Source organism: Antechinus flavipes, chromosome 6, assembly GCF_016432865.1.
Source record: "Antechinus flavipes isolate AdamAnt ecotype Samford, QLD, Australia chromosome 6, AdamAnt_v2, whole genome shotgun sequence".
NCBI lineage: Eukaryota > Metazoa > Chordata > Mammalia > Dasyuromorphia > Dasyuridae > Antechinus > Antechinus flavipes.
This window is the reverse complement of record NC_067403.1, coordinates 187,695,537-187,717,280: the sequence shown is the minus strand read 5'-3', so window position 1 is coordinate 187,717,280 and position 21,744 is coordinate 187,695,537. Positions and strand designations below refer to the sequence as shown.

Here is a 21,744-nt window from a genome sequence, read left to right as displayed (position 1 = left end):
ACCTTTGAATTCTCTCTGTGAGATTTGTAGTATTTTGATCTTTGTTCTAATAGTCTAAAGGAAAGGAAACATGCTTTCAACTATGTACAAACCGCATGCAGGGTAATTTGGAGGGTGAGAGGAGGTGAGAAGTGAGGGACTCTAGCTAAAGGAAATTTGGAAAGACTCTTTCTAGAAGGTGGATGTGAAAGGAGCCAGGGAAGCTAGCAGGAAGAGAGCACTGCATTATGGACACAGTCAGATAGAATGTCCAGGTCCTTCTCTAACTCCTTTATGTGGCTTTCCAAGGAGAATCTGAATTCTATGTCCAACTCCTTTTTTTTCTGATACTGTTTGTTGTATTGTGAGATTGTCAAAGACATGAATCAGTTCCTACACTGGGTTATGCCACAGAAGTATTGACAAGGCACTGGACTCATGAAGCTATAGATACTATCAATGACAGCCCCCAGTGACTAAAGGGCAAGTTCCCTGATTCCAGACCAGAGGCAGTGAAGTCTAACCTTCATATTTAAGTGAAAATAGGTATAGAGAGGTGAAGCCATACAGTGAAAAAGGCAGGATTCAAACTTATAACTAATCAGCAAAGTCAAATAAAAGTCATTGTCCCTGTCCAGACAGAGATAACTCTGTGGCCGGTAGCATTCTTCACAAACCTCCCATTATTGTGATCGATCTCTTCTCTTGAGTCTTTCAGACAAGTTTGTTTTTACAAAGTTGTTGTCATTGTATAGATCAAAGCTTCTTTTTTTTTTTTTTTTTTGAGGGCGGATTCCTTTGTTTTTTAAGGCAGTTGAGTTTAAGTTATTTGCCCAAGGTTACACAGCTAGTAAGTGTTTAAGTGTCCTGATCTGGAATTGAACTCAGGTTCATAGATCAAAGCTTCTTAAACTGTAGGTCTCAACCCTACTGAATGTGGGGTCAGGAAATTATGATTTATTATCAATAAATGTTTGATTTGTATACCAATATTATATACTTATATACCTGGGATTACATAAAAATTTCTTGGGCAAGAAGGGATTGAGAGAGGGAAAAGTTCAATAAACCCTGGTATACATAGTTCTCCTAGTTCTGCTCACTTCTCTCTGCATCAGTTCATTCAAATCTTCCCAGATTTCTCTGAAATCATCTCCTTTGTCATTTGTAGAGCACAATGATACACTATCACAGTGTGATGTGACCACCATTTATTTGTTTGATCATAATTTATTCAGCTATTCTGCAACAAATGGGTTTGATTTCCAGTTTTGTGCTATTACAAAAAGATGCAAAACTTTGCCTCTGCCCTTGTGCTGGTCAGCTCCTTTCTTTGGGACATCAGGGTCAAGCACGGGGGTAACATTCTTCCAGACCCCTTCGAATCCTACACTCCTCCTTTTGTTTTGGTCTAATCATACTGGTATTTGTTCTTTGACCCCTGGTGACCCTGAGCTCTCTTTGGACATCAGAAAGGCTTGACAGGAGATCTTGAACAAGGCATTTGACTCTTGGGTGACAAACGGGGTTCTGCCCTTATTATACTATGATATGAAGGGTAATGGGTTCAGTCGCTGCATTGTAGGAAGGATCATTAAAGGGATGCTTCCCTAGTATATAGAAAGGGAAGCAGCGCTTCCAAAGAGCCTCCCAGGCTTAATCCAGCCCACATCATGTCAAAGTCACTTCGCTTTCACTGAGGACAGTGTTACTGATCTGTAGAGGAGAAGATTTCTGTAGAGAGATCTTGCCTCGGTTTTAGCAAAGCTTTTGATAAATATATCAGGATTCTTGTGGAGGGGGAGCTATCTTCAGTGGCCTGAAGGGCCAGTGTTCAAGGAAGGGATTTCACTTGGTCTGTCGGACACAATTTAAAGCAAAAGGGAGAGTGTCCAAGGCATAAATTTAAACCTGATGCAAGGGAGAAAACCCTCCAACCATTTCCCAACAAGGGAGCTTCCCTGAGGGGAAGGGTCTGCCTTGGGGGGGATGCTGGCTCCCTCCTGGGGGGTTTCCAAGGAGAGGCCAATGATAGTCCCCTTGTTGATGACATATGAGTGGGTTGAGTCCCTTCTACCACTCCAGTTCCATGACTCCATCCTGGGCTCCCTCTTCTTACCAAGCACTCATTCTGCTGACTTCTTCTTTCCAGGCATCTTCTGAGAATGAACAAGAGCAGCTCTGATCTGGAGCAGGCCAGCCTTGGCTTGGCAGAGAGCCTCAGCCCTTCTGGGTTCAGCGGCATCCATGTTCACTTCACCACTGGCTCCACGGACAGCCTGACCTCTGACTCCCAGACCTGCAGCGATGGAGGTGAGCTACTGCAAGCACATCTATATGGCTCTGGTTCTCCCCTCCTTGGCCAGTATTCCCTCTGTACCTTCTGGGGCAAGGAAACCTCACTGGCCAGTCTTATCACAAGCTGCAGGGAAGACAGAAGAAAAGGGTTTCCTCCTGAATATGGCCAGCTCTCTATCTATAATGTCCGGCTAGTTTAGTCAAAATCTGTCCATCCTTGAGATGAAGTCTGATGGGTTCTGAAATGGAATGATGGCAGAAAGCAGTTGGCCAGGCTTTGAGCCTCCCTCACTGCCAACTCTCTTTGTCCCTCTTGATGGTGTTTGAGGCCCTCTCTGAAGGACTGACCACTTTGGAGAGAAGCTAAACGAGGGGGCCGGAAGCCGGACTGCAGAGAGTTACAAGGAGACCAAAGGGAGACAAAGTAGAGACGTCCATCGGAGATGTCTTTTGGGGGAGCTTTGCCACAAAGGGTGGAAGAGATGGAGGATGACATAGGATTATAGTTATCAAGGATGAGGGATTAAGGGGAGAGTTTGAAGATGGAGAATGCATGAGCCCATTTGTAGGCAGGAGGGAAGAGCCGGCAGATGGGGAGAGATTAGTGAGAGAGTGGGGATGATGGAGAAGAAGAGATGCAATGGGGTCATTTGTCCACATAGAGGGGTTAGTCTTGGCAAGGAGAAGAGAGACAGGAGTGAAGAAGGGGAGTGTGGCAGGAGATCTATGAGTGAAGGGAGATGCAGAGCAGAGGAGAAGAGAGGACTTTTGGAGAATGGTTTCCAGTTTTTCAGTAAAATTCGAGACAAATTTCTCAGCTGAAACTTATGGTGGATGGGGGAGCCATGGGAGAAGGATGAAAAAATTTGGAAAAGCTGCTAGCGTGGAGAGATGGGCAGTTATTAGGGAGGAATGCCACAGGGCACAGCTGGTATGGAACATCAATTTGTAGTGAACTTAGCTCATCTTTGTGATTTTTCCCAGCTTCATTTAGCAGCAGGTGAATATGAGGAAAGGTGGCAGATGCTGGGAATGGTCAGTGCCGAGGCTGGCTCAGCAAGAAGGATGATATAATGCGGGGTCCTGGGATTTGAGAAAAGAGGAAAATGTCAAAGGGTCAGTTACTCTGAGCCTTCCTGGGGGCCAGGTAGATCTTGTTACTCTTGTGTCAAGCAGATGTGTTTTTTTTCCCTTTTTTTTTTTATTATGGCTTTTTATTTTCAAAACATATGCATGGATAATTTTTCAACATTGACCCTTGAAAAACCTCGTGTTCCAAAATTTTCCCTCCTTTCCCCCCACGCTCTCCCTCAAATGGCAAGTAATCCAATATATGTTAAACATATTTTTAAAAATATGTTAAATCCAATGTATATATATACATAGTTATACAATTATCATGAAAGCAGATATTTTTCTAATATTTAAAAAATAACCTTAGAGAGAATAGAATCATCTATATAAAGATCTTACATGAGGAAACAGGTCCAGAGAAGAAAAGCACAGAATAGCACAGCTAGCTATGAGGAATCCTAGAAAAACAGCCATTCATTTCCCAATGGATGAGTAATTAAAGGACATGACTAAACACTTCTTCAAGGGCTGCAGTCTTAAAACTACTTAAAAGAATGCTCCAAATCTCTAATAATAAGAAAAATCCAAATCGAAACAAGCCTGAGGGAGTTGACAGAAATGGGGGGAGAGGGAGGAATGGCAATAGTTAATTAATATTGGAGAAGTTGTGGAAGAATGGGCGCACTAATACATTGTTGATCTAGTTGTAAATTTAGGGAACTATTTTGCAAAGCGATTTGGAATATGCAAATAGGGTAACACTTGACTTGAGAATTAAAAGAAGTGAGAGATTGCCTGTATGGGTGGGAAGGGAGAACAAGCCCAGGGGATAGCCAGTGACTAAATGGGTATTATAGGAAATCCTACACCTTTATATATCTACAGTAATATTAATAGTGATGTTCAAAACGAAAGTTAGTGGGCTTAGGGGAGGAAGATAAAAAGATCTAAATTGGACATGTTGAGTTTGAGATATCTCTGATATTCAGTTTGAAGGGTCCAAGACAGTTGATGATGTAGAATTCAAGTACAAGAAGGAGATTAGGGCTTGTGTATAATTGTCTCAGAGACATCTGACTAGAAATGGGAGGCAAGGTTCCTTATTATCAGATGATAATTAGTCCATAGGAGCTAATAAGCTTCCAAAAAAAAGAAAGGAAAGGTCTAGGATAGGGTCCTAATATATAAGCAATAAGGGAGTGGTGGATGGTGACATCTGTACCAGGAACAGAGGCGGGAGCCAGCAGAGAGCAGCTACGATAAGCCAGAAAGTATTATGAAGCAGAGGGGAGTAGATGGTGTCCAGGGGTCTGGGAGGTCAGGAAGGAGCCTCCATCCTTCCTGATGTATTATACTGCCCACAGCTTTGAGGGCTGTGCTCAGCGTAGGAAAGGCTGAAGAGAACTGGACAATTCTAAGGAAGGGCAGCCGGGGTGGTCAATGCAGAGCCCGTCCTAGGATTGGTGCAAGGAGATGGCCCGGAGGAGAGAAGGCCCAAAGGCCCTGAGAGCTGTCTTAAAATGTTTGATGGGCTGTCATTTGGAGGAAGGAATCTTGCTTAGTTCCAAAGGACAGAATTACGGGGGGAGCCATCAGGAAAATCTTCCTAACACTCATAGTAGTCCCCCAGAGAAATGACTGGGCTTGGGGGGCTGAAGAGTGTACTACTCACCCCCATATGGCGTACTGTGCTCAGGGATAGGGCTCCAGAGCCCCAAACCATAGTACCTGCCATCCCCTGTTGGCTGTGGGGGGGGATAGCCCCAGCAGCTCAGAAATGAGAGAAGGGGACTCTCCCGAGGGACAAGGCCATCTCCCATATCCTCCAGCAGAGCGTCCTCTCAGTGATTGATCAGTGTTAGACATGGAATCAGAAAGAGCCAAGGTGATGCTAATTACATGCCATGTCATTTCTCTCAGAAACAGTTTCCTCCTCTCCAAAAGGGGCATACAGTTATTGTTATTGTGGGCTCCAATGTGCTCCTCTGCGGAAGGAGCTTTTGCCATTGTGCTCTAGAGCCGTGAGCAGTGAGAATGGACCTGTGACTTCACCGACGGGCAATTCTTATGAAAGGGAGTCATAGTGTTCATTGCCTGGACCAGGAGACCGTTCCAGCCTAGGGCTGCCCAGCCCCAGCGCATCTGTCCGGCAGGCTTGTCTCTCCTCCATGGGCTACTTCCTGCCTCCTGCCCCCAAGCACGACCGGCGCTCATTCATCCCTCCTTCCCCTGATCCTGCTTGGGTCCATCCCTTCATGTATCACACCACAGCTTTCCTTCCCCTCCTTTCTTAACTCCTTACAGTCTGGCTTCCATCCTCATCCTCTCATCAAACCTGCTCTTTCCAAAGTTACCAATGGGTTCTTTTTTTTTTTTTTTTTGGGGGGGGAGGCTTCCTAGGGTCACACAGTATCTTGTATCTGAGATCAGGTTTGAATTTGGGTCCTCCTGCCTCTAGGGCCAGTGCTCACTGCCCCACTTAGCTGTCCCACCAGTGAGCTCTTAAAGGCTGAATGAAGGGCTTTGCCCCCTTCTCCTTCATGACTTCTCTGCAGCCATTGGCAGGGTTCATGGCTGCTCCTGGATACTCCCTTCCCTCTGAGTCATCTGGACATGGTCTCTCCTGGTTCTCCTCCTACCTCTCTGACTGTGCCTTCTTCATCTCCTTGCTTGGTTCATCCACATCCCTCTTTCTCAGGACACACCCCCTGCCCTCTGGGCCCTCTTCTCTGATTTTGCCTTTTTTTCATCAAATCTCACCAGCAGAAGTGACCTCAGTGGTAGGATAGTCCAAACAAGACCTTAAAAGGGAACCCCTATGAGAACACACCTGACAAATGTGCAGCTATCAAGGAAGGGCTTCCCTCTCTCTCTCTCCTTCCTCTGACGGGCTACTTCACACTGGGACAACTCTAAGAGTTACAAAGGTTCTCCTGACATCTGTCCTAAGTTGGCTTTTTTGCCACTTGAACCCACTGCTCTTGGCTCTGTTCTCTTTGGCCAAGAAAACCCAGTCTGCTGTCTTCTCCCCATAATGTCTACCCCTCTATCTTCCCCAGCTAAGCCCAGTTATTGTAGCCCATTCTCATTTGAAATGGACTCCACCATCCTAACTGCCTTGCCTAATTTGTGGCACATAGAACTAAACCCATTATCCAGATAAGATCTGATGAGAGAAAAAAGACAGTGTAGTCATCACATTCCTATTCCTGGGAGCTCTCTCTTAATACAGTTTTTGTTTTTTAGCTGCCAAATCACACTCAGACTGCTGATTCACATTGAGCTTGCGGTCTACTAAAACTCTCAATTGTTAAAAAAAAAAAAATTCTAATTTGCTATTTATTTTTAGCATTCATTTAAAAAAAATTTTGAGTTCCAAATTTATTCGCTTCCTCCTACCCTTCCTCCACTTATTGAGAAGGCAAGAAATATGAGATCAATTGTATGTGTGAAATCACACAAAACATATTTTCACATTAGCCATGTTGCCAAAAAAAAAAAAAAAAAAAAGGGAAGAAGAAAAATGAAGTGAAAAAAATTTGTTTCAATCTGTAGTGAGTTCATCAGATCTCTCTCTGGATGAGAATAGCAGCATTCACAGTTGATCATCACACAAATGTTTCTGTCACTGTGTACAGTGTTCTGATTCTGCTCACTTCATTTTGCCAGGTTTTCCAGAAATCTGTCTGCTCATCATTTCTTATAGCACAATAGTGTTCCATCACAATCATAAACCACAGTTTGTTTAGCCATTCCCCAGTTGGTCAACATCCCCCTCATTGTCTACTACAAAAAGAGCTACTATAAATATTTTTTTGATCTTTTTGGAATATAGACCTAGTAATGGTATTACTAGATCAATGGGTTTACACGGTTTTATAGTCTTTTAGGCCAAGTCTATAATGGTCCCAAACTATTTTTCAAATACTGCCTATCTACACCATCCCCATGTTATATTTTGTGTTAATGAATTTTTGATCCAAGTATGAAACTTTACATTTATCCCAATTTAATTTCATCTTCTTAGATTCAGCCCAATGTACTTGCCTATCAAACAAGGTTCTTTTCTATCTTGATTCTGCCATTTACTTTCTTAGCTCACCTTACTAATTTTCTGTCATCTGCACATCCCATATATCAGCAAAAATAATAATAATAAAGAAAAGAAGGGGAAAAAAAAGAGAAAAGAATAGAAAGGAGCAAGCACAGATCCCTGGAATACTCCACTAGAGACTTCCTGCCTCATTGACATGGAAGCCTTAACACAGACTTCTGGATGCATCTAATTGTCTTATTTCCTAACCTTCTCTTCTATAAGAGTAATGTCAGGTTCTTATCAAAAGCTTTGCCTAATTCTACATCATTTATCTATAGCATTCCCCTCTTCTGCTAATTTAAATTAATCTAATTTCTAATTTAATTTTTTTTTTCCTGAGGCACTTGGGATTAAGTGACTTGCCCAGGGTCACACAGCCAGGAAGTGTTAAGCTTCTGAAGTCAAATTTGAACTCAGGTCCTCCTGACTTCAGGGCTGGTGTCTAATCTAAATTTAATAAATTTAGCAACTAAGTTGACACAGTAGGTAAAGTACCACTCTTGGAATCAAGAAAACCTAAATTTAAATCCTGCCTCAGATACTTAGAAGTCATGTGACCCTGGGTATATTATTTTACTCTGCCTCAGTTTCCTTTTCTGTAAAAATGAGGTTCATAATAACACCTTCCTCCCAGAGTGATTGTGAAGACCGAATGAGAATGTGTACACACACATACACACATTTTGCAAACCTTCAAAGTGCTATATAGATGTTAGCTACTCCTTCTGTTATTGTCCGCTTGCATTTTTGTTTTCCTTCTCAGATTATTTTTACCTTATTTCTAAATCCGATTTTTCTTGTGCAGCAAGATTACTCTGTAAATATGTATACATATATTGTATTTAACATATACTGTAACATATTTAACATGTATTGGACTACTTATCATCTGGGGGAAGGGGTGGTGGGAAGGAGGGGAAAAGTTGGAATAGAAGGTTTTGCAATTGTCAATGCTGAAAAATTAACCATGCATATGTCTTTTTTTTTTTAAATAACTTTTTATTGACAGAACTCATGCCAGGGTAATTTTTTACAGCATTATCCCTTACACTCACTTCTGTTCTGATTTTTTCCCCTCTCTCCCTCCACCCCCTCCCCCAGATGGCAAGCAGTCCTTTACATGTTGAATAAGTTACAGTATATCCTAGATACAATATATGTGTGCAGAACCAAACAGTTTTCTTGTTGCACAGGGAGAATTGGATTCATAAGGTAGAAATAACCCGGGAAGAAAAACAAAAATGCAAACAGTTTATATTCATTTCCCAGTGTTCTTTCTTTGGGTGTAGCTCATGCATATGTCTTGAAAATAAAAAATAAAATTTAAAAAAAAAGAAAAGAAATAAAAAACTAAATGTTAGCTATTATCCTTAACTATTATTAATGCTGGCACAAAAAAAAAAAAAGTGGCTCAGATGGCATGCCATATGCTTGATGAAGAAAGGCTGCTTTCTTGGTTTCCTTCCTAGATATTCTCCAGCAATTTCTTTAATTATTGGCTCTGGAATGCTCACTCTAAGCTCAATCAAGCTCACTGCCCCATCCTTATTTAATAATAATAGTTAGTATTGATATTGTGCTTCTTCTGTGCCAAGCACCTTACAAATATTATCTATTCTCTTCCGTTTCTGAAAGTAGGGCCATATTTGCCCTTCTGCAATCCCGTGGTGCCGTTTCCTTTTCTGTGACCTTTCACAGATCCATAACAGTGAACCATTTCTTCCATCAGGGCCAGAAAGAATGGGCAGCTATCATCTTCCATCTTGGCTGTGCCAGAAGCCATATTTGTATTGAATCTTCTCCCTTTGGCCAGTTAGTAAATCATTATCCACCCCAGGTGCCCAGATCCCAGCTCCTACTCCTCCTCTGTCGCTCCTCTGGTCCCGGCGTACCTGAGAAATACCTTTTTCTATCACTGACTTCCCCATGCAGCCACTTGGGCACAACCCTCCCAAAACCATGGTCACCCATTATTCTCTCTCACCTGGCCTTGCTTCTATTCCCTTTTTAGCAGCTTTTTTAGTAGCTTAATTAGCCAATTAAATATTTCCCCCCTTCCAGCACTGTTACTGAAGTCATTCAGGTCATTCAGTTGTTCATCCATACACTCATTCATTCATTCATTCACTTAAACTACTTATTTTTGTAAGGATGTAATTACAAATGCCTACAGGGCCCTTAGGACAGTAAAAATCACTGAGGGTGATACCGAAGAATAGTAAAACTGGTCCCTTCTACTTGGAGAGAGACCAAGACCTATACACAGGAAATAGTTGAGTAACAATGCGAGGCATTGTGTGACTTGGAGCTAAAAGGGGAAAGGGAGGGAGGAGCCAGACATCCAGGGCTCTTTGGGGCTCACTGAGCTCTGTGGGCATGGAGCTAGTATGTATGTAGTTCAGACGCCTGTGCAAGGTCTCTCCCCCATCCCTTACCATTCTCTTCTGAATTTAACACCCCCGACCTTTTTTTTTTTAACTTCCTTTTTTAAAAATTCCAAATATCAAATGCCAAATGAGATAAGCATTTCCACATACAAAACAGAGCCAGAATAGAGGACTGAACTTCTTCTGCATCCTAAGTAGACAACAAAATCAACGTTATTTTACAATTATCCTGCTTGGCGTGTCTGGTTTTTAAAAACCAGACTTTCCTCCTGTTCTGTTCAGAGCATTTGTAAAAATCCTTTCAATAACCCTCTTATCTTCTTCTTTTTTTAATGTATTTTGGTAACCCTATCCGTAGTTCCTCTTCTGTTTGTTTTCATATTGGTTGTTCAGAGCTTGTATTTCTTCCTTTGGGAACTGCCTTTTCATATTCTATGACTATTTACCAATTAGAGCACAGCTTTCAAGCTTATGTATTTGAACCAGTGCCTTAGATATCCAGGAAATGAGACCTTTATCACAGAAACTTGTTGCAAAAATTTTTTCTCCAGTTAACTTTCACACATAATTTTAACTGCATTATGTTTATGTAAAATAGTTTTAGCTTCTGATTTTCCTTGTTTGGTCTCGAACTCTTCCCCTAACATAGATCTTCCCTGCCCCTCGTAGAGTTGCTTCTTTTTTCCTACAATTCTTTTAAAAATCTAAATTAGTTGGTGACCTCTCTGTGTAGCTGATGAACCTGGGTAATAATTCCTAATTTATATTATTATAATATACATGTGACAACTTCACAATAGCCATTCTCTTTGCCAAAAGGTAGGTTTATTTAAGGGAAGTGGTTACAGACAAAACAGAAGGTAAAACAGGCATCAGAAGTAGCAAATATGAAGTGGAGTTGGGAGAGCATATAGTTAGCAAGGAAAAGACAAATTCTCCAGGGAAACTCACAATTAACCAGGAGAAGGGAAATATTCCATGAGGTGGGAGTAAATCATTGACTGGCAGTTTAGATCTATAAAGGATTTTAGCAGACTAGCCAGTTAACTAGAGTAAAAAGAAAGACACTATGAGGAGACAGAGAGAGAGAGAGACAGACAGAGACAGAGACAGAGAGACAGACAGAGAGAGATTGAGATTCTTTGAGAAATCAGGGAAATTTTAAGGCTGGAACTCAAAAGGGCAGGGATCAAGGAGCTAGATGGGATGCCCTGGCAAACCAGGTTCCAGACTTGTCTAAAGATTTGCTAATCAATAGCTGAAAGGTTGTTTAAAGATGCACACAGGTTGTGGGATATACAATAGAGGTTGATAAAGGTTCCATTTTCACAATCACGCTATACAAACGGGATAGTCTAGGAATTGCTTATATCTGATGGTAGCCAGATGCACTTCTTTCTGACTAAGTCCCCATCACAACCACTCTGGTCTCTTCAAACAAATTTCACCTAGTCTCCTTATTGCAATTAATGATTTTGTATTCAGAATGTCATTCTTTGGCCGAACCCCCTTATACTCTTTTAGCCCTTCACATCTTCCTTAACCTTTCTTTGAATCCTTTGAATTAAATCTCCTTTCCAAACCCTAAGTTGCTTGTCAAACCAATCCCAGATTGCCAATGCAAATTCTATAATTCTCCTTTTCCTCCCCTTCCATCTCTCAAGGTTCCCATCATTTCTATCTACTCAGTTGTACTTTATATGTGCTGAAATGCATAATAGCTACTTCATTTTGGTAGAGAGAAATGTCCAGCAGTCTGGATAATTGAGGTCTCTACTCGTGCCAGTTTATACTCTTTTTACCCAAATATCTCATTTCTTCTTTTTGCCTGAGTAGTCTGTAGTAAACTCCATTGACCAAGTTACTTGGTTCTCTCTCCTTTAACCATCATCCAAATACTCTCTTATATGCTTTCCTGAGTCCTGGATCTCTTCTTGTGAGCTCATTGTCTTAGTACACAATGCTGTCCAGCTCCCACCTCTTTGTAGCCATTCTCTTTTTTTTGAAGAGCATGTACCTATCCAATGGACATATTGAAATCATGGCTTTCATTCACCAATTCTCGGGGAGGAGGTCCAAATTCTGCTTTCCCATGACCAAACTTACCCACTTCTCAGAGAATCCTGCTCTTTCTACTTCAGAAAGACCTTTAAATCTCTTTGTTTGCTCTGATTGTCTGGACAACCTTTCCTTCCCAGCAAAGACCAGCTCTCCTTCCTCCAATTCATGTCCCTTCTTTTCCCACCCCAGCCCCACCTCTGCTTTAGGAATCCTTCATTACTCCTAGCAATGTGGAGAGTGAAGAGCTACCCTCAGAATCCCCTCTCCTTCTCCCATCCTTCCTTGTCATTTGCCTCAGCCTGAGATATAGACAATGGCATTTTCCATCATGGTGATTTTCATCCTTTTTCTGTGATTGGTAATCACTTATGACCCTCGCCCTCTAGTTAAGTCTTATATAGCCAGTTATCACCTCTTAAGAGTCTCAGTTTCTTCTCCTCATTCTCTCCTGCTTCGTAGCCCTCATGTACCTTCCTGTCCTTTGTCCTGGTTTGCCATCTGTCTATCTCCCACTGGCTCTATCTTCTTACAGCGTCATGTGCCTCTCATTTACTTTGCCTTTTCTTGCTAACTGCTTTTCTCCTTTTGCCTGATTCTTCCTCCAAAGGACTTGTTCCCCTCCCTAATCTTCCTTGATATTGTTGTTCATGAGAACAGATCCCAAAATCTGAAATAGTTTAAGAAAAAAATTTATGAGGTCATTATCCAATTTGACAAAAAGAAAGGGAAAGAGAAGGGAAAAGTGAATGGAAAAGGAAAGGGAAGAGAAAAGAAAGGGAAAGGGAAAGAGAAGGGAAGAGAAAAGAAAGGGAAAGGAAAAAGGAAAGGAAAGGGAAAGGGAAAGGGAAGGGGATATGACTGTGGAAGGTTTATATTATATAAGGTTTACCTATATTTGTTGACCAAAACACAAACTTGAGGAAACACCATCACAAGTCCTGGATGTGGTGACCCCAAAATAAGAATGATTTGGATGCATCCAAAAAATGGGGGCAATCCAAAATACCTTGTAATCTTCTCTAATATCCCTCTATATCATCCCAGGGTCAGATGATATAGGGTTAGATTGGAACAGCAAAATAATTTTTCTGAACAAAATGATTAATCGTTTTTCCTACAATATTTTTAGTCACCCTCCTCTGCTCCATTCCCTAAAAGCTCACTCTCCTCAGTCAGCTGATTCCAGCTCCCTCTCTCTGAGTCTACAGCATCGACTACTTCTTTGAGGTGGATGTTCCCCCAAAATCGCCAACTCAATATGTCCAAAAGAGTTCATTATTTTTTTTTTTTTTAAACTCAAACCCCTGATTTCAGAAAAGCCTGGAAAGACTTCACTAAGTGAAAGTGAGCAGAACCACTTAACTCTGCTAAGTAAAGTGAGCAGAACTAAAAGAACCTAATATACACAGCAACAAGAAGTGGCTCTTTTCAACAATGAGGTGATTTCAGGCTAATTTTATTAGGTTTACAATGCAGAGAGCCAATCACATCCAGAGAAAGAACTGCCAGGACTGAATGTGGATCAAAGCAGAGTAGTTTCATCTTTTTTGGTTGTTGTTTGTTTGCTTCCTTCTTTCTCATTTTCCCCCTTTTGATCTGATTTTTTCTTGTGCAGAATGATAAGTGTGGAAATATGTTTAGAAGAATTACTCATGTTTAATCTATATTGGATTACTTATTGTCTAGAGGAGGGCAGAGAGAGAAAGAGGGATAACATTTTGGAATACAAGGTTTTGCAAGGGTGAATGTTGAAAACTATCTTTGCATATATTGTGGAAAATAAAAATTATTATTATTTTTTAAAAGCCATCCCTTGGGGCAACTAGATAGCATCACAGATAGCACTAGATAACATTTTACGGAGGTGTGGCTCTGGGCAAGTAACTTAACCCTGGTTGCTTCTCAAGGATAAAAAAAACAAAATCCTTGAGGCAGTTAGGTAGCAGAATAGATAGAGCCCTGGTCCTGGAATCTAAAGGAACAGCATTCGAACATGGCCCTAGATCTTAACACTTATTTGCTGTGTGACTCCGGGTAAGTCACTTAACCTCAATTGCTTCTCAAGAAAAAAAGCCAAATCTTCTGGGTATTTTATCACTGTCTTTCTATGTTTTACACTCCTGTTTTTAGGACATTTGTCCCTTGGTTCTCCCTCCACTCCCCTGGTGTGGCCCAGCTCCCCGCCCCCTTCCTTTGTCAGGGAGGCAGGGTCTCCCTCCGGCTGCTGGAGCCCATAGCCCAGCCTGACCTTCCCCCCACCCCCCACCCCGACCCAGCACCACACTTAGGGTGACGATTTTGCTCTTTTATTTCAGGACTTTGTTGTGAGCCGGCCCCCTGCCCTTCTCCCTTCCCTCCTGCGGCCTCTACAGGGCACCCCTCAGAGGATGGCTCTCCACGTGGGTCCCTGCAGCCCCCTCCGCTGCCCCAGAAGAAAACGGTCAGCCGAGCCGCGTCCTCCCCCGACGGCCTCTTCCTGGCCCAGGGCTCCCCAGGCCGCTGCACCGCGAGCCCCAGGCTGAACCCCAGCCACTCCGAAACGAACATCTGCTACCCCGAGGAGTCTCGCTTCGCCGGGCTGGGGGGCCGCGCCAGGGGCCCGGAGGCCCAGCTGCAGGGGTCCCAGGGCTTCTCCCCCTCCTCCTCCCAGCTGAGTGTGTCCAGCCAGACCTCGGCCTGCAGCGGCCAGCAGCAGCCCCACAGCCTCCTCAGCAGCATCACCAGCAAGGAGGCCACGTACACCAAGCTCAGCGGCCTCTACGCCCAGTCCCTGGTGCGCCTGGCCGCCAGGTGCGAGCGCCACTTCATGGGCAGTCAGGCCGCGGAGCCCCACTTCAACGAGAACAGCTGGTCCCTCTTCAAGCTAACGTGCAACAAGCCTTGCTGCGACTCGGGAGATGCCGTCTATTACTGCGCCACCTGCTCCGAGGACCCCTCCCGGCCGTACGCCGTGAAGGTACGTCCCTCCCACCGGGCGGGCCGGACTCTCGGCCGGCTCAGATGGAGGCCCCTGGTCCAGGTGGTCAGCGTGGAAGGGATGGTAGGGGTCCGTCAGTCACAGAGAGGAGGGTGCACGGGAGGGAGCTCCAGGCCAGGCCAGGGGCGGATGGGGGGGAGCAACAGGAGATGAGACCCCTCTCCTAGTAAACGCTGGGGCCTGGGAGATGAGATGTGAAGCAGGAGCATGGGGGGGAGGGAAGGCCATGGCAGCAGCACGAGGGTCCGAGCCTGAGGGCTCACTGGCAGGAGCAGGAGGGGATGGACAGTGGGGGGGACAGTCTGAGGATCTGGGGCGGGCAGAAAGAAAGCTACACCAGAAGCCCATGCTCCAGCTGAGATCAAGAAAGGCCCAAAGAGGGGCAGCCAGGTGGCGCAGTGGACAGAGCACCAGCCCTGAAGTCAGGAGGACCTGAATTCGAATCTGTCTCAGACATTTAACACTTCCTAGCTGTGTGACCCTGGGCAAGTCACTTAACCTCAATTGGCTCAGGGGGGAAAAAAGGCCCAAAGAAAATCCAAAGATTCCTCTAGAAGAGTCACAGAATCTGGCCAGGAGGGAGCTGGCAGGAGAAAGAATCTTTGTCCCAGGAGTGTGAGAACCAGGCTCTCTGCTGTACCAGAGGGTTTCCCTGAATGCAGTAGCTGGGAAGGGACTTGTTCAGAAGACAGGAGATGAGTGAGGAGGCAGCTTAACTCCTGAAACCCTCCCTCTGTCCTCAGTACCCCAAGGGTGATCTTGAGCAAGGTCTCATCTCAGGGCCCCCAGGTCCCACAAGAGTAGCTACGTACCCATACCTGCCAACTGTGCCCACCTCATAGACAAAATCACCAGCCAGGGACAAAAGCTTGAGGCTCTTCTGTCATTCACATGGTCATTCAGATCTGTTTGGTTTTGCCCATATTTATTCTGCCCACCTCCATTGAACCAAAAAAATAAAAAAAAAGGAGGGAAGACAAAGACCAGACATCCACTTCTTCACTTCAGTAGCCGTGTCCAAAGGTTTATGTCTCCTGCCTTTCTCATCAGTCAAGAAGCATTTATTAAGCTCCCACTGTGTGCCAAGCCTGTGCTCAGTACTGAGAGTACCATCAACAGCCCCTGCCCTTGGAGCATTCATAGAACTTCTCCCTTATTTTAAAAATAGATGATTTGGATCGTTTTTCTTGCTGTGTTCTTTAGCCCACTAGCCATCCATTGAAGCCCAAGGTTCCCTATCTCTATGTGACTCACAGTGCTTTATGATCTCTAAGGGATGTATGAGGGAAGGAGGTAAGCATTATGAGAAGCCCTCACCTCTCTTTGTTTTATAATAATATGTACTCTGAGCTTAACAAACACAAATGGATTTTCCACATCCAAAATAGAACAGAAAGAGTATTTCACAAAAAACTAGCAGAGCAGATCTAAGTCACCACACACACACAGCTGCTTCTCTTTTAATCAATTCAGTATTTAAATTCCAGTCTGCTCTTACCTGTCCATTTTGCTCTGGACTTCCTATATTTTATTTTATGCTATTTTTCTTTAAATGCCTTTTTTTTTCTTTCTTTTTTTGGGGGAAATAAAGTGTTAGCCCTATCTCTATCCCTCTCACCGTATCTTCCAAGCTATCTTCCAAATTGATGGGGCCTGATTTCAGAACTCTTTCGCTATCTTTGAGAATGTTTCTTTTTCCATTTCCTGAAATGAAATAGTTATATCCTTGCACGTAGTTTGGGGGGCTAGGCCTAAAATCTGTATATTTCTCCTTGTTGCTTTCCCTTCCAGACCTGTCATTTTTTTTTTCCTGTATCCATGCCAAGTATTTTCCCATCTGCTCTTGTTTTAGCCATTCCTTCTTCTAGGGAATTAATTCTGGTTTCTTCAGATCCATCATTTGATCTTTTCCATAGATATTTCTACATATTGTTTGATTCTCCATTATTCTCCATTCTTTCTTTGGCAAATTTCATTTCTCCTTCCAATTTCTTCCATGTGTTGACTAACTAGTTTATTATCAGCAGAAAATCTTGGTCTCATTTCTGGTGTTTCAATTAATGTCGTTTAGTTTTCTTTTGTTATTTTTTCCCCAGCTCCTTTGTAGCCATGTTTTTTTCATTGGGTCAGAGCTCTTTTGTTCATTTTTTTTTTAAAGCATTTTTAAAGGAACCTGCTATAATGGAAAGAATGTTGAATTTAATATTCAAGGAGCTATCTATCTGTGTGGTTCTGGGCAAGCGTCTGTTAGCCTTCCTGGGCTTTAGATTTTCCATCTTGGGGGTATGTGAGGGGAAACTCTAGAATCCCCAAAGTGGTATATCTCCAGCTTTCCAACTCTCCTCCTCTCTGGTAGTTTAGCTTGGATGTTTCTATTGCATTTTTGAGGGGAATATTAAGAAGCTCAGCTCTTAAGACTCTTCACTCTTCTCGGAAGTTTTTCTCTATTTAATCCCCTATGATTTTTTAAATAGTATTTTATTTTTCCAAATACATGCAGAGATAGTTTTCAACATTCATCTTTGCAAAATCTTGGTTTCAAATTTTTCTCCCTCCCTTTCTTTTCCTCCTTCTCCAAGACAGCAAGCAATCTGATATAGGCTAAACATGTACAGTTCTTCTGAACATATTTCTGTATTTGTCATGCTATGCAAGAAATCAGATCAAAAGAAGAAAAAAAAAAAAAACGAGAACAAAAAAAAAAAACAAACAAACAAAAACAACAAAAAGGTGAAAATACTGTGATTTGAACCACACTTTATATCCATAATTCTCTCTCTGGATATGGAGGGCTCTTTCCATCACAAGTCTATTGGAATTTTCTTGAATCATCTCATTGTTGAAAAGAGCCAAGTTCATCACAGTTGATCAGCCTTTTTTTTTTTTTGAAGACATTTATGATAGCGTTGGACAAATGGGAGACATCCTATTTAGGATGTCAGAAAACCTGAACTGGGAATCTCTGACATACCTACTTTGATTTAGATGATAGAGAACCTACGTATCCTGAGGGCTGCTCTATTCCCTCTCTCTGAGAGCAAAACCTTCAAGTCCCACTTCTTTCCAAGTGACAGTTATCCTCCAAACTGGGAAAAGCCTCAGCTGTCCCCATCAGCTCCCAAGAAGGCAAAAGGACAACTTGTACCTGGGAGCTGGCAAGGAATAGCCCAGGATTGCCATTGCTGGCCCATTTCCAGGGTTTTGTTCGTGGTTAATTAAGGAGGTATAAACATGAGCACAGCTAAAACCCGGGTGCTTCCCAAGGGAACCCAAGTGCATTTTGGGAATTCTTGGCCCTGGCCAGGACCAGTAAACATGAGAAGACAGCCTTTATATTAACATTTGCATAATGCTTGAATGTTCACAAAATAAATTCATGATCTCATTTAAGCAAGAACCCTCTAGGAGTTTTAACCAGAGTCCCTAATGTTACATATAATTGTGTAATATAGATACTATTATTATTTATTATTCTCATTTTATAGGAAATGAAACTTGGTCTCAGAGTTTGCATATCTTACCCACTGTCACACAGTTACTGTTAAAGCTAGAATTTCTCCTGGCTCCAAGTCACTTTTGGATTTTGAGACCACTCTTTCCACAATCCCCCTCTCTCTGTCTGTCTGTCTGTCTCTGTCTCTGTCTCTGTCTCTCTCTCTCTCTCTCTCTCTCTCTCTCTCCCTCTCTCTCTCCCTATCTCTTTCTCTATGTCTGTGTCTTTCTCTCCCAAAAGTCTCCCTTTTTTACCCATTCTCAGTTTAGGTTTCATGGGAGAAGTCTTTCAGATACAGGTTCCTATTTAGAAGGAGGAAAAAAAAAACTTTTTTTTTTTTCTGAGGCATTTGGGATAAAGTGACTTGCCTAGGGTCACACAGTTAGGAAGTGTTAAGTGTCTGAGGTCACATTTGAATTCAGATCCTCCTGACTTCAGGACTGGGTTTCTTTTTTTCTTAGAGAAATATTTTAACAGATACTATGCAAACAAATAAGAGGTCAGGAAAAGTCGGGGACTATATAGCACATCCTAGTCCCAACAAATATAGATTCTGCCACCCTGATCTGAGTCCCCACTCCAAGTGATTATATTAATCAAATTCTTACTGCCTATTTCCACTGGACCTTTTACCACTTTAAAAAAAATAATTTTTAATTTGTTCTATTACCATTTTTATGTCATCAAATACAAATAATACAAAACTGAATACATTTAACTACATCAAAGGATCCATCATTTCTCACTCATTGGAATCTAGCTGGAATTCCATTTGACTAGTACCAGAGGGCAAGAAAGGAAGCAGCATGAAAACAATCCGGAAAAGTAAATATTCAGAGTGTAGTCAAGGCCCTTGAATGCCAGAACAAGGAGTCTGTATTTTACCCAAGAGTCACTGAATGGTTTCCCCCCCCCCCCTCTAATTACCCAGAAGATCCCACAGGGTACATAGAGCTTTAGAGAAGGAGCCTTGCGGACACGTGGCCCTGCTGCTGTCTGTCTGCTCTAAGGCTGCAGGGTCCATCAGGTCTCCAAATTGGTAACAGAAGCGTGACCATAGTCGATGGACCCCTTGCCCAAGGTACTGCTGCAGAAGCAGGCTTCCATCCAGTCTCTGAGCTCTACTTTTCAGTCAGGATTGGGAGCCAGTGTCAGGATGGAGGGCCGGCTGGTGGTGAGGCAAGGTGGGAGCCCACCTGCCCAGGAATCGCGAGTCATTTTGATCCCAGGAGCTCTGCACAACCTTCTTTGTGGAAGGGGAGCTTAGGATCCCAAGAGTTTAGAGCCCATCAGGTCGGCCACCTCTTTTAAGATGGGCAAACTGAGGCTGGGAGGGGGAGGGAGGGGAGACAGGGCTGAGCTCCTGATGTGGAAGCGCTTGGCCAGGGCAGCCCTAGTGGCTTTCAGGGGAGGAATCTGGGCGCCAGAAAGCTCCGGTAGTTTCCGGACCTGGGCCCGGCCACGGAACCCGGCCGCCCTGACTTCTCTCTTCTCCCCGTAGATCTGCAAAATGCCCGTGTCCAAGGGGGCTTCTTACTGCGCCCTGTCGGTGCCGGTTCACTTCAACCTGCAGCAGGACTGCGGCCACTTCGTAGCCTCGGTGCCGTCCAGCATGCTGCCGTCTCCGGAAGAGCCCCAGGACCAGGACTGCGTGGTGGTGATCACGCGGGAGGTGCCGCGGCAGACGGCCGCGGACTTCGTGCGGGACTCCGCCTCCCGCCACTGGGCCGAGCCCGAGGCTTACGAGCGGCGGGTGTGCTTGCTGCTGCTGCAGCTGTGCCAGGGGCTGGAGAGCCTCAAGGAGCACGGCATTACGCACCGGGCGCTGTGCCTGGAGAACCTGCTGCTGGCGCCCTGCCCGGGGGCCTCCCCGGGGGACCAGCCCCTCCCCCGCCTCATCATCAGCAACTTTCTGCAGGCCCGGCAGCAGGCCCGGGGGGGCGGCGCGGGGGGAACGGACGAGCAGCAGAGGAGGACCCAGGCGCGCCTGGCCCCCGAGATCCTGGCGGCCGCCCAGTACAAGAAGTTCGACGAGTTCCAGACGGGCATCCTCATTTACGAGCTGCTGCACCAGCCCAACCCCTTCGAGGAGCGCGCCCAGCTTCAGCAGCAGGACTACCGCGCCGAGGACCTGCCCCCCCTGCCCGCGCTGTCCCTCTACTCGGCCGGCCTGCAGCGGCTGGCCCACAGGCTGCTCGAGGCCGACCCCATCAAGCGGCTGCACATCGCGGAAGCCAAGCGCGCCCTGCAGTGCCTGCTGTGGGGGCCGCGCCACGAGCTGCTGCAGGGCCCGCTGCAGAACTGGCTGCACATGAAGCGCGCGCTGCTCATGATGAAGCTGGCCGAGAAGGCGCTGGACGACGGCGCGGCCGTGGAGCTGGAGACTGGCTCTGCTGCCAGTACCTGGCATCCGCGGAGCCGGGGGCCCTGCTGCAGACGCTGAGACTGCTGCAGCCCCTGTGACCGCCCAACCCGGAGCGCGCATATGCGCAGGAGGGCAGCTGAAGTGAGCCCTGGCCCCACACACCCAGGCCCCCAGAGTGTGCCCCCCCCACACACACACACACTGAGTCACTCCTGTCCACTCTGTTAATGGTAATGTCCACTCTGGGGCCTGTAGACTCCTCTCACATCACACAGCCGGGCTGTGGTGGGGACTGGCCACCCGCCCTCCTTCTGTCCCTCATGGACAGCTCAGAACTGTGGCCCCTACCCAGGCACCTCCACAGCGCAAGGGACCTCCATGGCGACTTAGCCCACTTCCTCCCCCTGTTGTTTGTTTGTTTGTTTTTTAATGGAACTTTTATTTCATTCTACCTTTTAAAATTAATGAGTCTTTATTTTCCCCACTGAGGGAAAAAAAAAATGAAAGAAAAAAGAAGTGAGACTTTGGGGATGACTGCACCATCAGGCTGAGCCTGGAGCAGGATTGGCTGTGTCCAGAATGTGGGGCTCCTTCAGCCATAGTCCTCTGTCAGGCATCACCGGTGGTGGGCTTCTTCCTGGGTCCTCTGTAGTCATCAAAATCCTCATTTACAGATAAGAAAATAGGCCCAGAGGGGACTTGCCCAGATTACCCAGGTGATAAGTGGCAAAACTGGAATTCAGATCCAAGTCCTTAAATACTTAAATACACTGCACCACCCTGGATGTCAGGTAGGGGGAGAGGGCAGGGTCCCAGTAAGCTCTACTCTGCCCCTACTCTGCTCTGAGGAGGACTTGGTTCCCTTCACCTTCCAGCAGTTCTAGGTCATTGCCCATTTCTGTTCCACCAAAAAGGGCAGCTGTGGGAGAAAAACCATCATAAGTGGCTTCAGAAACACTGGGTTTTCATCCTGGCTCAGGATGAATGTCACCTTTCTGTGCCTCAATTTCCTCA

The 21,744-nt window shown here is 44.7% G+C and overlaps 1 protein-coding gene across 1 annotated transcript in view; it reads left to right on the top strand.

The window, feature by feature from the left end:
* The window catches only part of PRAG1 (PEAK1 related, kinase-activating pseudokinase 1), a 46,293-nt gene extending 25,112 nt beyond the window's left edge, over nt 1-21,181 (top strand). The window contains exons 4-6 of the mRNA XM_051965824.1: nt 2,132-2,292; nt 14,211-14,851; nt 19,867-21,181. Coding sequence (XP_051821784.1) covers nt 2,132-2,292; nt 14,211-14,851; nt 19,867-20,808 — 1,744 coding nt within the window. The 3' untranslated portion in view covers nt 20,809-21,181. The remainder of the gene's footprint in view (nt 1-2,131; nt 2,293-14,210; nt 14,852-19,866) is intronic.
* The last annotated feature ends 563 nt before the right edge of the window (nt 21,182-21,744 follow it).